This window comes from Sphaeramia orbicularis, chromosome 5 (genome assembly GCF_902148855.1).
Source record: "Sphaeramia orbicularis chromosome 5, fSphaOr1.1, whole genome shotgun sequence".
NCBI classification, from domain to species: Eukaryota; Metazoa; Chordata; class Actinopteri; order Kurtiformes; family Apogonidae; genus Sphaeramia; species Sphaeramia orbicularis.
Window position 1 is genome coordinate 58,028,789 of NC_043961.1, and position 13,082 is coordinate 58,041,870.

Below are 13,082 nucleotides of genomic sequence, written 5' to 3' on the forward strand. Positions count from 1 at the left end.
CAATAGAATATTTCCCTTCAATCAATTCGAGTCAATTAATCAAATCGGGAATTTTTGCATTGGCTTCAAGCACCTAGTCGATTAATCGATTGCAGCTCTACTAAATTCCATTTGGCTCCTGAGTTTTAGCATTTCCTGCATAAATCAGAATATCCACTTGTCCAAAAATAGTGACAATGTATCACAAAGTAAACCAGTTAAAGCAAATGTAAGGTTGTTGCAAAAAAAAAAAACAAAAAAAAAACCAGGAAACACTAAACAAAAAGACCAACACAGTCTTCCCATCTCTCCTTTGAATCTTTATTAAAAGCGGTGTCATGTTTAATCTTCGTCCTCTTCCTCCTCGTCCTGGTTGATCTGGAAGTAGCGCAGTTCGTAGCTCTCCTTGGTGTTGGCCACCACCCGCAACCAGTCCCTGAGGTTGTTCTTTTTGAGGTACTTCTTGGTGAGATATTTCAAGTACCTGAAACACATAAGGTGGAATGGACCATGTACACGTTTAGACTCTAGTAGTTGTTTTCACAGCTCGTCTATATACTGTGGAAAAGTGGTTGAACACAATAAAAACATGACGTCCAATAGTTTAGAGGAGTGGGAGTAACCTGCGCAACATGATATCATGAATTGCGTACAGATAATACGCCACTTTTAACTGGTGTGTTATCTGTACGCATTAAAAGCTTTCTGCGTGTATGTTCACACCGCGTCAAATACCACGCGATTAGCAGGTAGGGGTTAGGGTTAGGGGTTACGGATATGTAAACCGGAGATGCTGGCGTACATAGACAGTAGGGGTGTAAGGATTACCGGTATAAAGATAAACCGTGGTAATATTGCCAACTGTTAGTATTACTGTTTAAATTCTAATTATCATGATAACCATGTTTGATTACCGCACTTTGAAAACTCATGCTATTGCTTATTTCCTGGAGCAGCAGCAGCACTCCAGGCGCGCATGCCAGTCTGAAAGTTTTGGCCTCTGAAAACATGGCTGAAGCACCTGCATGGACAGCACTCCTGGGATTTGAGGGTAACGGGCTCCCACACGACCCGGTCCGAGTGCACAGAGAGAGTGAGAGAGAGACCTCCGTCCTATCTATCTATCTATGAAAAAGAAACTAAAATAATTCAAACTTGATATGGTAAATGGTCAAACAATGGTCATAAGGTGAAACTTTAAAGCAAATTTGTATGTTTGATGTTTACATATTAATATTTGAATGTTTCTGCCACAGAAAGTACATTGTGTCTATTTATTTATTTCAAAATACAACTTGGTTAAATTATTTCAGTGTGTGTATAACTCTGCATTTGTTTGTTTATTGTTGACGTGGTATGACTGTTTCTGTGTGAGTGGTGACTGTATTTTGAATTTCTCCTTGGGGATTACTAAAGTAAATCAATCTATCTATCTGTCTGTCTGTACTTTTTGAACATTTTGAGCACATTTCAACAATGCCGTGACAATTTTGGTCACAATAACCGTGATATGAAATCGTCATATCGTCACATCCCTAATTGACACGATGAAATGGTGTTGAATAACACATGAAGGGATGAAAATGCGTACGTATAGCACGCTAAATGCCATAAGAACTGGCGTGAAATACAACGTGATTTCATGAGATCAGTCGGACGTGCGATAGATGGCACAAAATGTACCACAAGATAGATGAGTAATCCCCAGTAAGTCTATTCATGTTGAATGTTTTAATGTCATTAGCCTCCGCAGTGGATAATAAAATGACCTATTATGTATGCTCTATGCTGCGGAATAAGCAAAACCATTTTCTATGCTCTATATATGCACTTCGGCTCAACTCCCACTGGTCTGAGGAAGTTTACATTATGTTTGCTGACCTGTCTTCTCATCATTGAAGTATAGATGCAATGTTTGTGAAAGAGTGTTGTTTAAGTGGGCATCCTTTCATAAGTTTGTCTTGTGACACAGACGGCTCGACAATGTGTTGTGGCTTCTCAGTGGCACTTCTCTTGACCTACACCCACCAGGCCATATTTCTGTCACACCTAAATTTCAAAACTACACAAAGTCATTTTATGATTAATAATACTAAGGGTAATTTTCCAGATCTCTGTGTTCATTTAACTAAAATAGTAGAATTTGCACGTTTGTAGCACTGACAAAACCAAGACAAGCTAATGTTAACAACTCCCACTGAGGTCTTCTGGTAATAGCCAGTGCTCCAATTAAAATTCAATGTGTTACAGTCACCCTCTGGTGGCAGCTTTCAACCCTTCAGATAAATGGCTGCTCTATGTGAAGCATTAACATCTTCAAAGAGCTGACCAGCACCAGTTTTGATTAGCTTTTTATCCACAGTGACCCATCACAACTGAGTGTAGTTATTCTGTAGTATTGTCATCATCAACACAATTACTGGAAAAGTTTTTTGTAGCATTGAAAGCTACTTAACTTATACGTTATACATCTGATTAAAAAAAGTTAATCAAGATCTGACTTCCTTTATGTGTTTTTTTTACCCATTTCATGACTGCTTTAACCATGGCTGGATAATAAATCAAAATTATGGTTTTACTTTTTGAAAATCATGAGAAATGCCTAAATTGCAAAATTAACATTCTTCCCTTGAAAACCTTTCCTGTTCAACAAAAATTAAATGTACAGCCCATTTCATTCTTGTTTTATTTTAATTGTGAAAGTGTTTACATGTGTGTTTACAAGTGTCATACATGGAATATTGTTTCAGTAGATCAAGTGCAAGTTATTGCCCTGACCACAAAAAGGTCAATTAAAATAAACTTTCCATAGATATCTATAGAAGTTTATTCATAAACATTCATTATATTTGTCATATTTTAGCTTTGCTATACTCACATTATCATTTGGAGTAGCTGCGTCTTTTCTAGTGACAGGTGACTTGAGAGTAAAACACTAGATGAAGGTTAAGGCCTTAAATAAGGTGTTAACTTTCGATAGGCATGGTGTCATATACAGAATGTTATATGTAATTTTAATTTCATGACAAAAAATTAACACTTGTGGAATTTTTTTTTTTTAAAGCCTTAGCGCATACTTGTTCATCAGTTGACTGTGATGATGCAGACCGAGTAAAGAGTTGATCTCAGCCTTTGTTCCCCAATTCAGTCCACAAGGAGGGGTGAACTATAACCTTTTGACAACCAAGTCAACACAGGTGTCTCATACATATAACAAAATGTTTCATCAGATTTCATTCTGATGTTTCTATCAATGTTATGCTACTTTCAGGGGAGATCTTGTCCTTTCAAATTCTAAGCACTGCAAAAAAGACGTCACTGATAAATACACAAATATTCCACTGATCAGACATGACCGCTAGTGTCACACTGCATTTTGTACCTCTTGGAGAAGGGAACTTCCGAATTTACAGCAATTTTGCTCTTGCTCCTCTCAATGGACACGACACCTCCTCCCAGGTTCCCAGCTTTGCCGTTGACCTTGATGCGTTCCTGCAGGAACTGCTCCTGGAAGTGCAAAGAGTACAAAAAGTTTGAGTAAGAAAGTCCGACTTACTGTTGAATTTGTTAGTACACTTAAAAGCCACCCTGGTGTCCATTACGTAATAGCACAGAAATGACTGGCAGTGTTTGACAGCTTTAATTTCAGATTTTAATTATTGACATGGGCGCTTGTGAGACTTGTATGTTTATTTTGACTAAAATATTACTCCAGGTTTTCTCTGGAGATCTCTGGATCTGCTGCTGTGGTCCTGCCTCTCTCCTGCCTTCATCGTCATCACTCACTTATCCATATAGTTACGATAGTGTTTATTATATTGTTCCATAGATGTTCTAGTTCAGTTATCTGTGCATCAACTGCATCCATGTGTCTCCCCCTACTTCCCCCCTTCTCCCCCAATCTCTCTCGATCTCTATCACTCTCTCTTTTTCTCCTCCTTTACTCTCTCTCTTTAACCCCAGCTGGTCAAGGCAGACGTCCATCCTCCAGGAGTCTGGGTCTGCTCCAGGTTTCTGCTGTTAAAGGGAAGTTTTTCCTCACCACTGTCACCAGTCACAAGTGTTTGCTCCTGGAGGATTCTGTTGGGTTTCTGTAAATTGGCTTAGAGTCTGGTTTTGACCAACTCTATATGTAAAGTGTCATGAGATAACTTTTGTTAGGATTTGGCACTATATAAATAAAATTTGATTTGATATGACTTTCTTGTTTATTTTCTATTAGACCCCTCCCCAGTTGCTGGTCACATTTCAAGTCATCTACATAGTCCATGTCATAAATACTTAATTACTTGGTGTTTCTGGTGTCTCTGTATATATGTCGTTTTCAATGGGCTCAATTAAACTGACAAGTCATAAAAAGTAGAAAAAGTGTCACCTGTGTATAAAGTGGGATACTTACAAAGTTGGCAGCATCCATGATGCCATCCTCAACCGGGTGAGTACAGTCTAGGGTGAATTTGAGGATCTGCTTCTTCCTCTTCCCTCCCTGCTTTTTGACCACCTGCTTTTTCTGGGACACACATTATACATAAGATTATAAGTACTACCACAACATGTGCACCTGTAAAAATGACAAATAAAATTGTTTAGCTGCGTCAAGATATCGGAAGTTTGTAGCTGTTGTGTATTCAAATCTGTATGAGACATGGACAAGAGCAAAAAGTTGGTAAATTTTTAACTATTTACAAATATTCGTTCTACCGGCGTTTCATGGTACCACCGCTAGCTCATGTTAGCATAAGCAGTTAGCCCAACGTGGTGGAGGCTAACACAGTAAACAAAACTTCAAACGAGGCTAAAAAGACTCGGCGAACATTCATTAAGGTTCAGTGATTATATATAGTTCTCTATGTGAAGCGAACAAGTGAAAATATATGGTGTACATGCGGTTTATCTTGGCGTTTGTCTACTCACAATCGGGGCCATGGCTGACACGTTCAGCTAAAAGGAAGGAGGAGAGCATGCGCAGGAAGTGTAATAGCCGGCGGAGACAGCGATCCGATCGATTTATCTGTGTTCGATTAACCATGCGACTGGGGAATAGGAATAAGGCTGAAACACCTTTTGATTATTTTTGCCAAATTTCACAGTCATTGCTCCAAATTTGCACATCAACGTCCAAACATCACTGTCTTCAAAGCCCTTTTTTCCAATTACGTGGACAATTTGAGAAACAGTATAAATTCTAAAGCAAAAAAAAAAAAAAAAAAAAGTCAAATGTATAATCTTATTCAATTTGTATAATTTCTATTTATTCCTCGAGCAATTTTTTAAAAAATTTTATCACATATTTTTATTTATTTTTATTAATTCATTTTATTTTATTATTTTTATTTATTTATTTTCTTTCCTAATGTTTTTACTTACATGTATTTCTCTATATAATGTAAAAGATTTTGTGAATTATGGAACTTTCTACCCTTGTTGTTGTATACTATTACGTATATTTACTGTTCAGTGTTAATGGTTCAAATAAAAAAGAAAAAAAAAAAGAAAAAAAAATAGTAAGGCTGAAACACTGCAATTTGTTTATTTTTTTTTTTATTATTTCAGTCAGGCACAGTGCCATTCTGTTGACAGTGATATGCAGTCAAATATCTTGTAATTTTTTTTTTTAAATTTTTTTTTTAGCTCTTTTGTGCCTTCATACTTTACGTAAGTATTAATGTAAAAACAGTAAGGTTAGCTCAGGCTCATTTAGTTTCATGCACTAAGCTAGCTCAATTTTTTGTTGACAAAGATGTTTAACCATTTCGTTTACAGTTAGAATTGACATACCCCTATGCTAATGTCAAATTCCCTTACCTATGCTAAATGTATTAGCAAGTTCACTGCTGGAAGAAGTATATTAAAACTCATACCAAACTGATAATACATAAACATTAAATATTAACTGAGTAAAAAATTATGAATTAAAAACTTTAGTAAAGTAGAAGTATATGTAATGAGCTTAATGTACTTAAAGCATGAAAAGGAGAACTAGTCCTTTATTTTCTTATATTTTTTGAATTCACATTTTCTATTTCTATGTATAGTAATTACTCTTTTATCTACAGTGATGTGCAAAAATATTAGAGCACTTGTCAAATCTTATGAAACTGGTGGTTTATGTGTTCCCAGAGTGTGAATTTCACTTTTTTGCCATTGCAAAAGGTAAAGGATAAGGTACTGAGAATATTTCTCCTACAAATGTATCAGTCCAGTCCTTTTTTTTTTTTTTTTTTTTTTTTTTTACATTTTAGTCTAATATTTAGTGTGCCCTCCCTTGGCAACAATCTAAGGAAACTCTGAGGAAACTCTCTGGAATGAGCTTCTAAGAGCGTGGAATGACATTGGGGTTGAAACTCTATGAAAATACATCGACACAATGCCAGAAAGATGCGCAGCTGTGATTGTTGCCAAGGGTGGGCCCACACTAAATCTTAGAGTAAAATGTAAAAAAGGACTAGACTGATAAATTGTAGGTGAAATATTCTCAGTACCTTTGCCCTTACCTTTTGCAATGGCAAAAAAGTGAAATTCAAGCTCTGGGAAAAAAATAAACCACCAGTTTCTTAAGATTTGACAAGTGTTCAAATATTTTTGCACACCACTGTATTTGTTTATTTCTTTGTATTTTATGCACTGTCTGTTTTATTTTCTGCTGTACAGTGTCCTTGGGTGTCCTGAAAGACACCTATAAATAAAATTTATGTACTGTAGATAATATATGAATGAATGAATTATGATTATTATTCATACTGATGCTGCATTAATGTGTATGTTGCGGTTTACTGCTGTAAATGTTTATGACTGATGTAATTTATCTACTATATTTACTGAGAGGTTGTTTAATCTACACTGAGCAGGGAGTGTGTGAGAAGTAATAATCTGAAAAGTGATTAGTAATCCTTTAAACAAATTTAAATGTGTGATTTTTGTCTCCAACATGTAGTGGAGTGGAAATATGAAGTTGCATAATGACCTCAAATTTGTAGTTAAATACAGTATTTGAGTAAAAGTACCTAATTACATCCTACCACTGCCTAATTCCCAACATTCAGAATATTCTGAACAGTTTTGGTTTTGTACAGCTCTGCCCTGCTGTTCATGAAACAGCCTATTAAGATTAGAAACAGAATGCCTGTGTTCATGGGACAGCAATATTAAATATCCTTTTGCACTTTGGCAACACTTGGGGCTGCCAAGAGGTGTGTGCTGTCAGCTGCCTGGCGGAGGGACCCCATCGGCCTACTATTGAAGAGTTTCTGCATTGCTGCCATTCCTACTGAGGGTAGCTGATAACACCAGTGAAAGGTAAGACAGTGGCTGTGTGTGCTTTATGCAGACAGGCCTGCTGCATTTACAGTAGGTTTGTTAGCTAGATGTCATGTTGGTGCTGACAATGCCTTTGATGTTGTTATTTTGTCATCTGTGAATTGGGTGTTGTGACTGAAGCTGCAGGCATAATTTCAGAACTGACAAGGTAAGAAAAGCAGAGAAGGTTGCTCTAGTTTATTTTAATGTGTCAGATGTGGAACTGTTTGAATTGTTTGGTAACACAGGCAGTGAAGTCTCTGTAATTTGATCACTGACTGGAATTTTCTGCCAAATCACTTGTTAGTTTCTGTTTGTGTGGATGATGTCGCCTTGAAAACCTGTCTCTTTGTAACTCACAGTTTGTCATTACTCACTTACTCCATGAACAGATGGCTGGAGGCATCTTCACCAATTTGGACAACTTGTGTAATGTGGACTGTACCAGCGTCCACCCCCTGGTGTGTCACCTCTGCCATGAGCAGTACCAGTGCCCCTGTCTGTTGGACTGTTACCACATCTTCTGTGCCCGCTGCCTTCGAGGCCGAACCAGTGACGGCCGCCTCAGCTGCCCCCTCTGTGGGTAAGAAAAAGCATTGTGAGGTTGATTTAGGTCAAATTGCGCCCCATATGTAGTCCATTACCAATGTTGTGAGGTAATGGAAAAGTCTGAAATTCCTACACAACCTAAACACAAGCTGTAGATGTTTGTTTTCATTTCCACACTCACATTGCGTTATATAGCCAACATTTCTCAGCTGTGAAACAGGATGTTACTTTCAAAGGAATACGTTTCCTTATTTGATCATAGTGCGACAAAAATATGTTTCAGTTGTATGCTAAATGTTTTGGCATCTATCCTGTAAAAAGGAGCCAAGTTATAACACCTGTAATACAAAATCAGTAATCCGCACACAATCCCTAAACATGGAGAACTAACAGATGCACACTGACTGTGGTGGACTCTCAGCATGTATCACGACAACCCTCTGTGATGCAAAACGCAGGTCAGGCAATCTTCTAAAATATGATTAAGCTCTGTAAATGTCTGTAAATGTCTGTAATAAAATATTTTGCTCCTTGAAGCGCCTTGGAGGGTCAAATGCTTTGTGTGAAGAGCTAGATTTGTCCTGCAGGCTCCAGTTTTGAGCCATGCTGCTCAAAGGGATTGGTTCCACATAACTTCATTAGTAGATTGGGTTTGGTTCATGCAGGAGATTTGAGGAGAATCCCATTGGTTTCAGAAAGCATCAGGTCTCTGTTTTGGTTTAGGAGGCAGCTCAGTGACCTATTGTTGCCCCTGTGTGTGTGTAGGGCAGTTCTGAGTGGCTGGAGCAGCTGCTGGGTCATCCCAGACTCTGATTTAGCCCTCGGCCATAACACACACCGCTCCACGGGGTCAGCAAGTTCTAATAAGACCAGTCACACAGCAAACAAAGCATATTGGCATTTGGCGGTGATGCCAGCAGCTTAGGCTAATCAGAAGTCACATGATACAGATCCATGTTCGTCCCTATTAAGGAATGACTTTTGGTCCAGTCACCTTCAGGTCTGCGATATTCATTTTCTCTGATCAGGGCAGGCAGATGTACAGAAGTAGACCATGTCACTATATGTTGCTAATGGACAAGAGTTTATTTAGTTTTTCTATATGGGTATTATTGTTATGTAATGGACAGAGTTTACTTTTTTTTTTTTTTTTTTTTTTTATATGGGTATTATTGTCATGAAATGGACAGAATATATTTTGTTTTTTTTTTATTTGAGTATTGTTATAAATTGGATATAGTTTATTTTTGATACAAATATTACCGCTAAGAAATTGACAGTTTATTTTTGTGCATTATTGTTATGGAACGGATAGTTTACTTTTGTTTTTGATATGTGTATTATTGATATGAAATGGACAGAGTTTATTTTGTTTTTGATATGTGCACTATTACTTCTGTGAAAAGGACTGAGTTTATTTTGATGTGAAATGCTGCTGCAAAATGGACAGTCAGTCCTTGATATGTACAGCAATTGTGTGTTTTGTGCTTAGTCAGAATTTAGTCTAATATGTGTAGGATTTTTGAGTTACTTATGGGATCTGACATGGGAATTTAGGATAGGTAGAAGGATGGAGTAAGGGGGCGGGTGATTATAAATTAAACTTCATCCTGCTCCTTTTCAAATGCTGGATTTTCTTTTATATATATATTCCTTTTGCTATTTGGTTTTAATGCTCATTTAAAATAAATAAACAAACAAACAAATATGGGTATAATTTGTCTGTTATAGATAACACTGGGTTACAAAAAAATGTTTTTTTGCAAGTTGTCTAGGTTTTTTCAACTGAATTAGGACCATTTTGCACCACTAAATCCAAAAATGACATCTCTTTTTCTCAATCAGGTCAGGTTTTTTTGCTAATTTGATTTTGAAAAATTTGATCTTCTCACAAAACTGATGACATTTTTGTGACTTTATCAGTTGATTTTTTATATAGTTCTCACCCAAATAGGTTTTAAGAGAAAAAAAATCATTTTCTAACAGGATTCCTGTTAGGTACAATGGTGTATTCACCGCAGATGTAGCAGAATACGTCAGGCTTATTTTTGCAAGATCTTCTAGTCGAAGCCATTTCATTCACCTGTAATATTAAAAAAAAAAACATTAATCATAAATTGGCAAAAGTAAAATCTTCAGAACTCGTTTATTGCAAGAAATATGAAAGAATTTTGTATCATATGATGTGAAAATGCCCATAAATGTAAGCAAAAATGTTAAAAAGCCAATATGTAGCATAGTTCAGAAAGTTGACCTGATTGAGCAAAATGAATGTGATTTTTTGATTCAGCACACCAGAATTATCCTAAATCAGCTCAAAAAACTTCAACAATAAATTTGCTGTTGACCAGTGTAATCAGATACAACCCTAACATATTCATATTGAGGGTTGTGAATGAGGAAATCTATAAATTTTAATGTCATTGCATTCCTCAGCTTTTCATCAATGCATTTCTCATTAAATGTGATTTCATTGTGACCATCATTTAGTGAGAAGCTGCTGAATTGTAACTCTACTCATTCACAGCTACCTCTTCTCAAAATGTTAATTTTGCTGATGATATAGTGGATGAATTAAAAAAAAAAAAAAAAAAACACTCCACATATCCACTCTATACTACAAGATACTGATACTGAATACTGAATAGCATCGCCTAATCTCCAGACTTAAAACATTCATGCCCCTCACAGCTATTTGATATTCACCTTTGCTGGATTAGAGTGGATGCTGTAGTCAGCATAAGTTAAAGCAACAGTAGTGCACACCAAGGTAAAAAAAAAAAAAAATTAGACGGAGGAAAAAACCGACAGTCATGGATTTTCTTTGTAAATAACCTAGTGGGCACAGAGCCGCTGTTCTCTGTTGTCTGGGCTAAAGCTATATGAGGTCTTCTGCCTGGCAGCGACTATTTCCATCAGCCGTAGCAGCAGCAGCCCACTAACAGCTGCTCAGTGAAGAAGCATGTAATCTAGGAATTCACTACTCTGCTATTAGTAGAACACAACAGATCCCTGCTGCTGTGAAAACTAGATAAAACATGGACAGCAGAAGGGGGAGGAACATTTGCATCCCTGCGACTGCATTAAAATGGTGGCAAACAACATAATACAGGCCTGTACAAATGCAGTTAATGTGACAGAAAACACTGACCACATCTGTAGTGTTTCCACCAAGTCCTTTAAATTCTTGGGGATATCAAAAAGCGGTTTTAGAATTTCATTAATCAATCTTTAATTTAACCCTTTCATGCATACTGGTCACTACAGTGGACAGCTATTCTACAGCTTTTCTCTTCTATATTCATGGATTGTTTTTTTTTGTTTTTTTTTTCCCACACATATCTTTATTAAAGTTTTAAGACACTACATATCTTTTCTGACATGAACTGGTAACATTATGTAGATCTCTTCTGAGCACAAACCCCCAGAATCACAAAGCCCTCCCCATTGTTTTCACACAATTTATCAGTAAATACATGTTTCTGTGCATTAAAAATTAAATGTGTGGCATCCAGTTGAGTGGACATTTTTGCAACTTCATGAAAAATAGGTCCATAAGAATTTTTTTTAATGTATTTTTACATTTTTAAAATCATTTTTATTTTTTAATTTATTTTTCAGAAGAAAATTTTCAATCGCATCGTTTTTTTCATGCCTGAAGAAGAATAAAAACACTCAGGAAAAAAATTTGATTAAGGTTCTCATAATTCGTGCATGAAAGGGTTAACTGAGGTGATTCTACAGCTTCTGTTTTGTAAGTCTGTGCACCCAGACTTCAGTTAACTAATCAGTTCTTATAGTATACAGGATAGATTACATGCTGTTTTCACACATCTACTAAATAGAAGAGCTGAGCTTGACTGGGAAATTAAATAACACTTTATGCAGATATCACGCTTACAGGTGTAGAACTAAGATCCTTGGTTACACAGTGTGTGGTACACCAGAGGAAAACATGTTTTTAATCAGAGATGACACAGCGCCATCTTCTGGAATGTCCAAGAAATTCAGACAGCACAAATTTGAAGGTTTTTTCAAACTTTAATACCCACCAGACACAGTTGAGTTTATTTTCAGTGTAAATTTCAGCAAACTTAGAATTCTTCTTATAGATAATACACACTGTTTGTATTAACACTTTACCCAGATTTGAACAAAATGTATGAAAATGGCAACAAATTATATATAGAGTGATATAATGCGACATGTCAGTGTTCTTCTTGATAGTCCTCAGTTTTCATGTCGTTCAGTCCAAGGTCTTCATTCTGCTCAAATGAGCGGGTGTACTTCTCTGTGTCATCTCCGTGTCTGGTTCTGGGGCGTACACATTCTGCAAGTAGCTGTTTCCTGCCGGGTCATCCAAGACGATGTGGACATCCAATTCTCCAGCAATTATCTGGTCGATCTTCTTCCCAAACTCATTCAGCTTCTGTATCCGATCTTCCACGCCGCTGTCACCAGAGACGAAAGGGTTTTTGCCAACCACCATGTCTTTGATGTCTTTCAGCAGCCCCTCCAGAGTCGTGAACTTTCCCCCCCAAGAGCTGCCATCCCGAGCTCAAAGTCCAGCTCTGTATACAGACTCCACATGTCTCCGACTTGAGCACGTCTCGGGTCATGTCAGAAGGGTCGGTGATGTGCAGGGTGATCTTGGTGCCCAGTTCTTCTGTCGCTCCACCTGATTTCACCTCATTGGTCCGATGGCCACAGCTGTCACAGTTTGTGGCCATGATGATGACCTCTTTGAAGTGAGGGATCTGGACCAGCTTCATGTAGTTGAGGCCGGTGCATTGCATTCTGGGCAATTGGTGTTGAATACTACAACCTCATTTCTCATGGTTTCCAAGTCGTTGCCAGCCGGTTCATTGTCTTCATCATCATCAGCCTTTAACCACAGTAGAACATCTTGCTGGGATGTCCTTGTGAACCAGGTCACAGTTAGAGACTCATCTTTTTGAGGGGCATGTGGATTTTCAACAAAACTATTCCCTGAAGGATCCTCAATCACCAGAGTGAATTCATGCTCAACATCCTTAACTTTTTCAGCTTCTGGATGAATTCATCTATCTTCTCAGCCACATCTGGTTGAATGGGCCCTCCTCACTGGCTGGTCCTGCTCCAAACCTGCTACAGCCCGGTCCAAAAGACCCTCGATGGTAGAAAGAGAACCCTTCTGTGTGAATGGAGGGATTTCAAAATCCAGCTCAGGGATCTGGTGGTTGCGCTGTCTGCTTTCACCACCTCCGGTTCAAGTCCTG

General features: G+C 37.5%; 1 protein-coding gene and 1 pseudogene across 1 annotated transcript; both read right to left on the minus strand.

The window, feature by feature from the left end:
- Nucleotides 1-278: 278 nt before the first annotated feature.
- Nucleotides 279-4,978, minus strand: rpl22 (ribosomal protein L22). Its single transcript, XM_030134550.1, has 4 exons — nt 4,894-4,978; nt 4,379-4,489; nt 3,362-3,486; nt 279-463 (listed from the first exon to the last, which is right to left on the minus strand). Exons 1-4 carry the CDS (start codon nt 4,903-4,905, stop codon nt 322-324), a joined length of 390 nt encoding a protein of 129 aa, XP_029990410.1. The 5' UTR covers nt 4,906-4,978; the 3' UTR covers nt 279-321.
- A 6,996-nt stretch (nt 4,979-11,974) lies between these two features.
- The window catches only part of LOC115419956 (zinc finger protein ZPR1-like), a 6,702-nt pseudogene continuing 5,594 nt past the window's right edge, over nt 11,975-13,082 (minus strand).

What these genes read in the sequence shown, in the direction of transcription:
- rpl22 (XM_030134550.1), bottom strand. An exon ending in TCATGGATGCTGCCAACTTT is followed by an intron (nt 3,487 to 4,378) that starts GTAAGTATCCCA and finishes TTGCACTTCCAG; the next exon opens with GAGCAGTTCCTGCAGGAACG. An exon ending in GAAGTTCCCTTCTCCAAGAG is followed by an intron (nt 464 to 3,361) that starts GTACAAAATGCA and finishes TATGTGTTTCAG; the next exon opens with GTACTTGAAATATCTCACCA.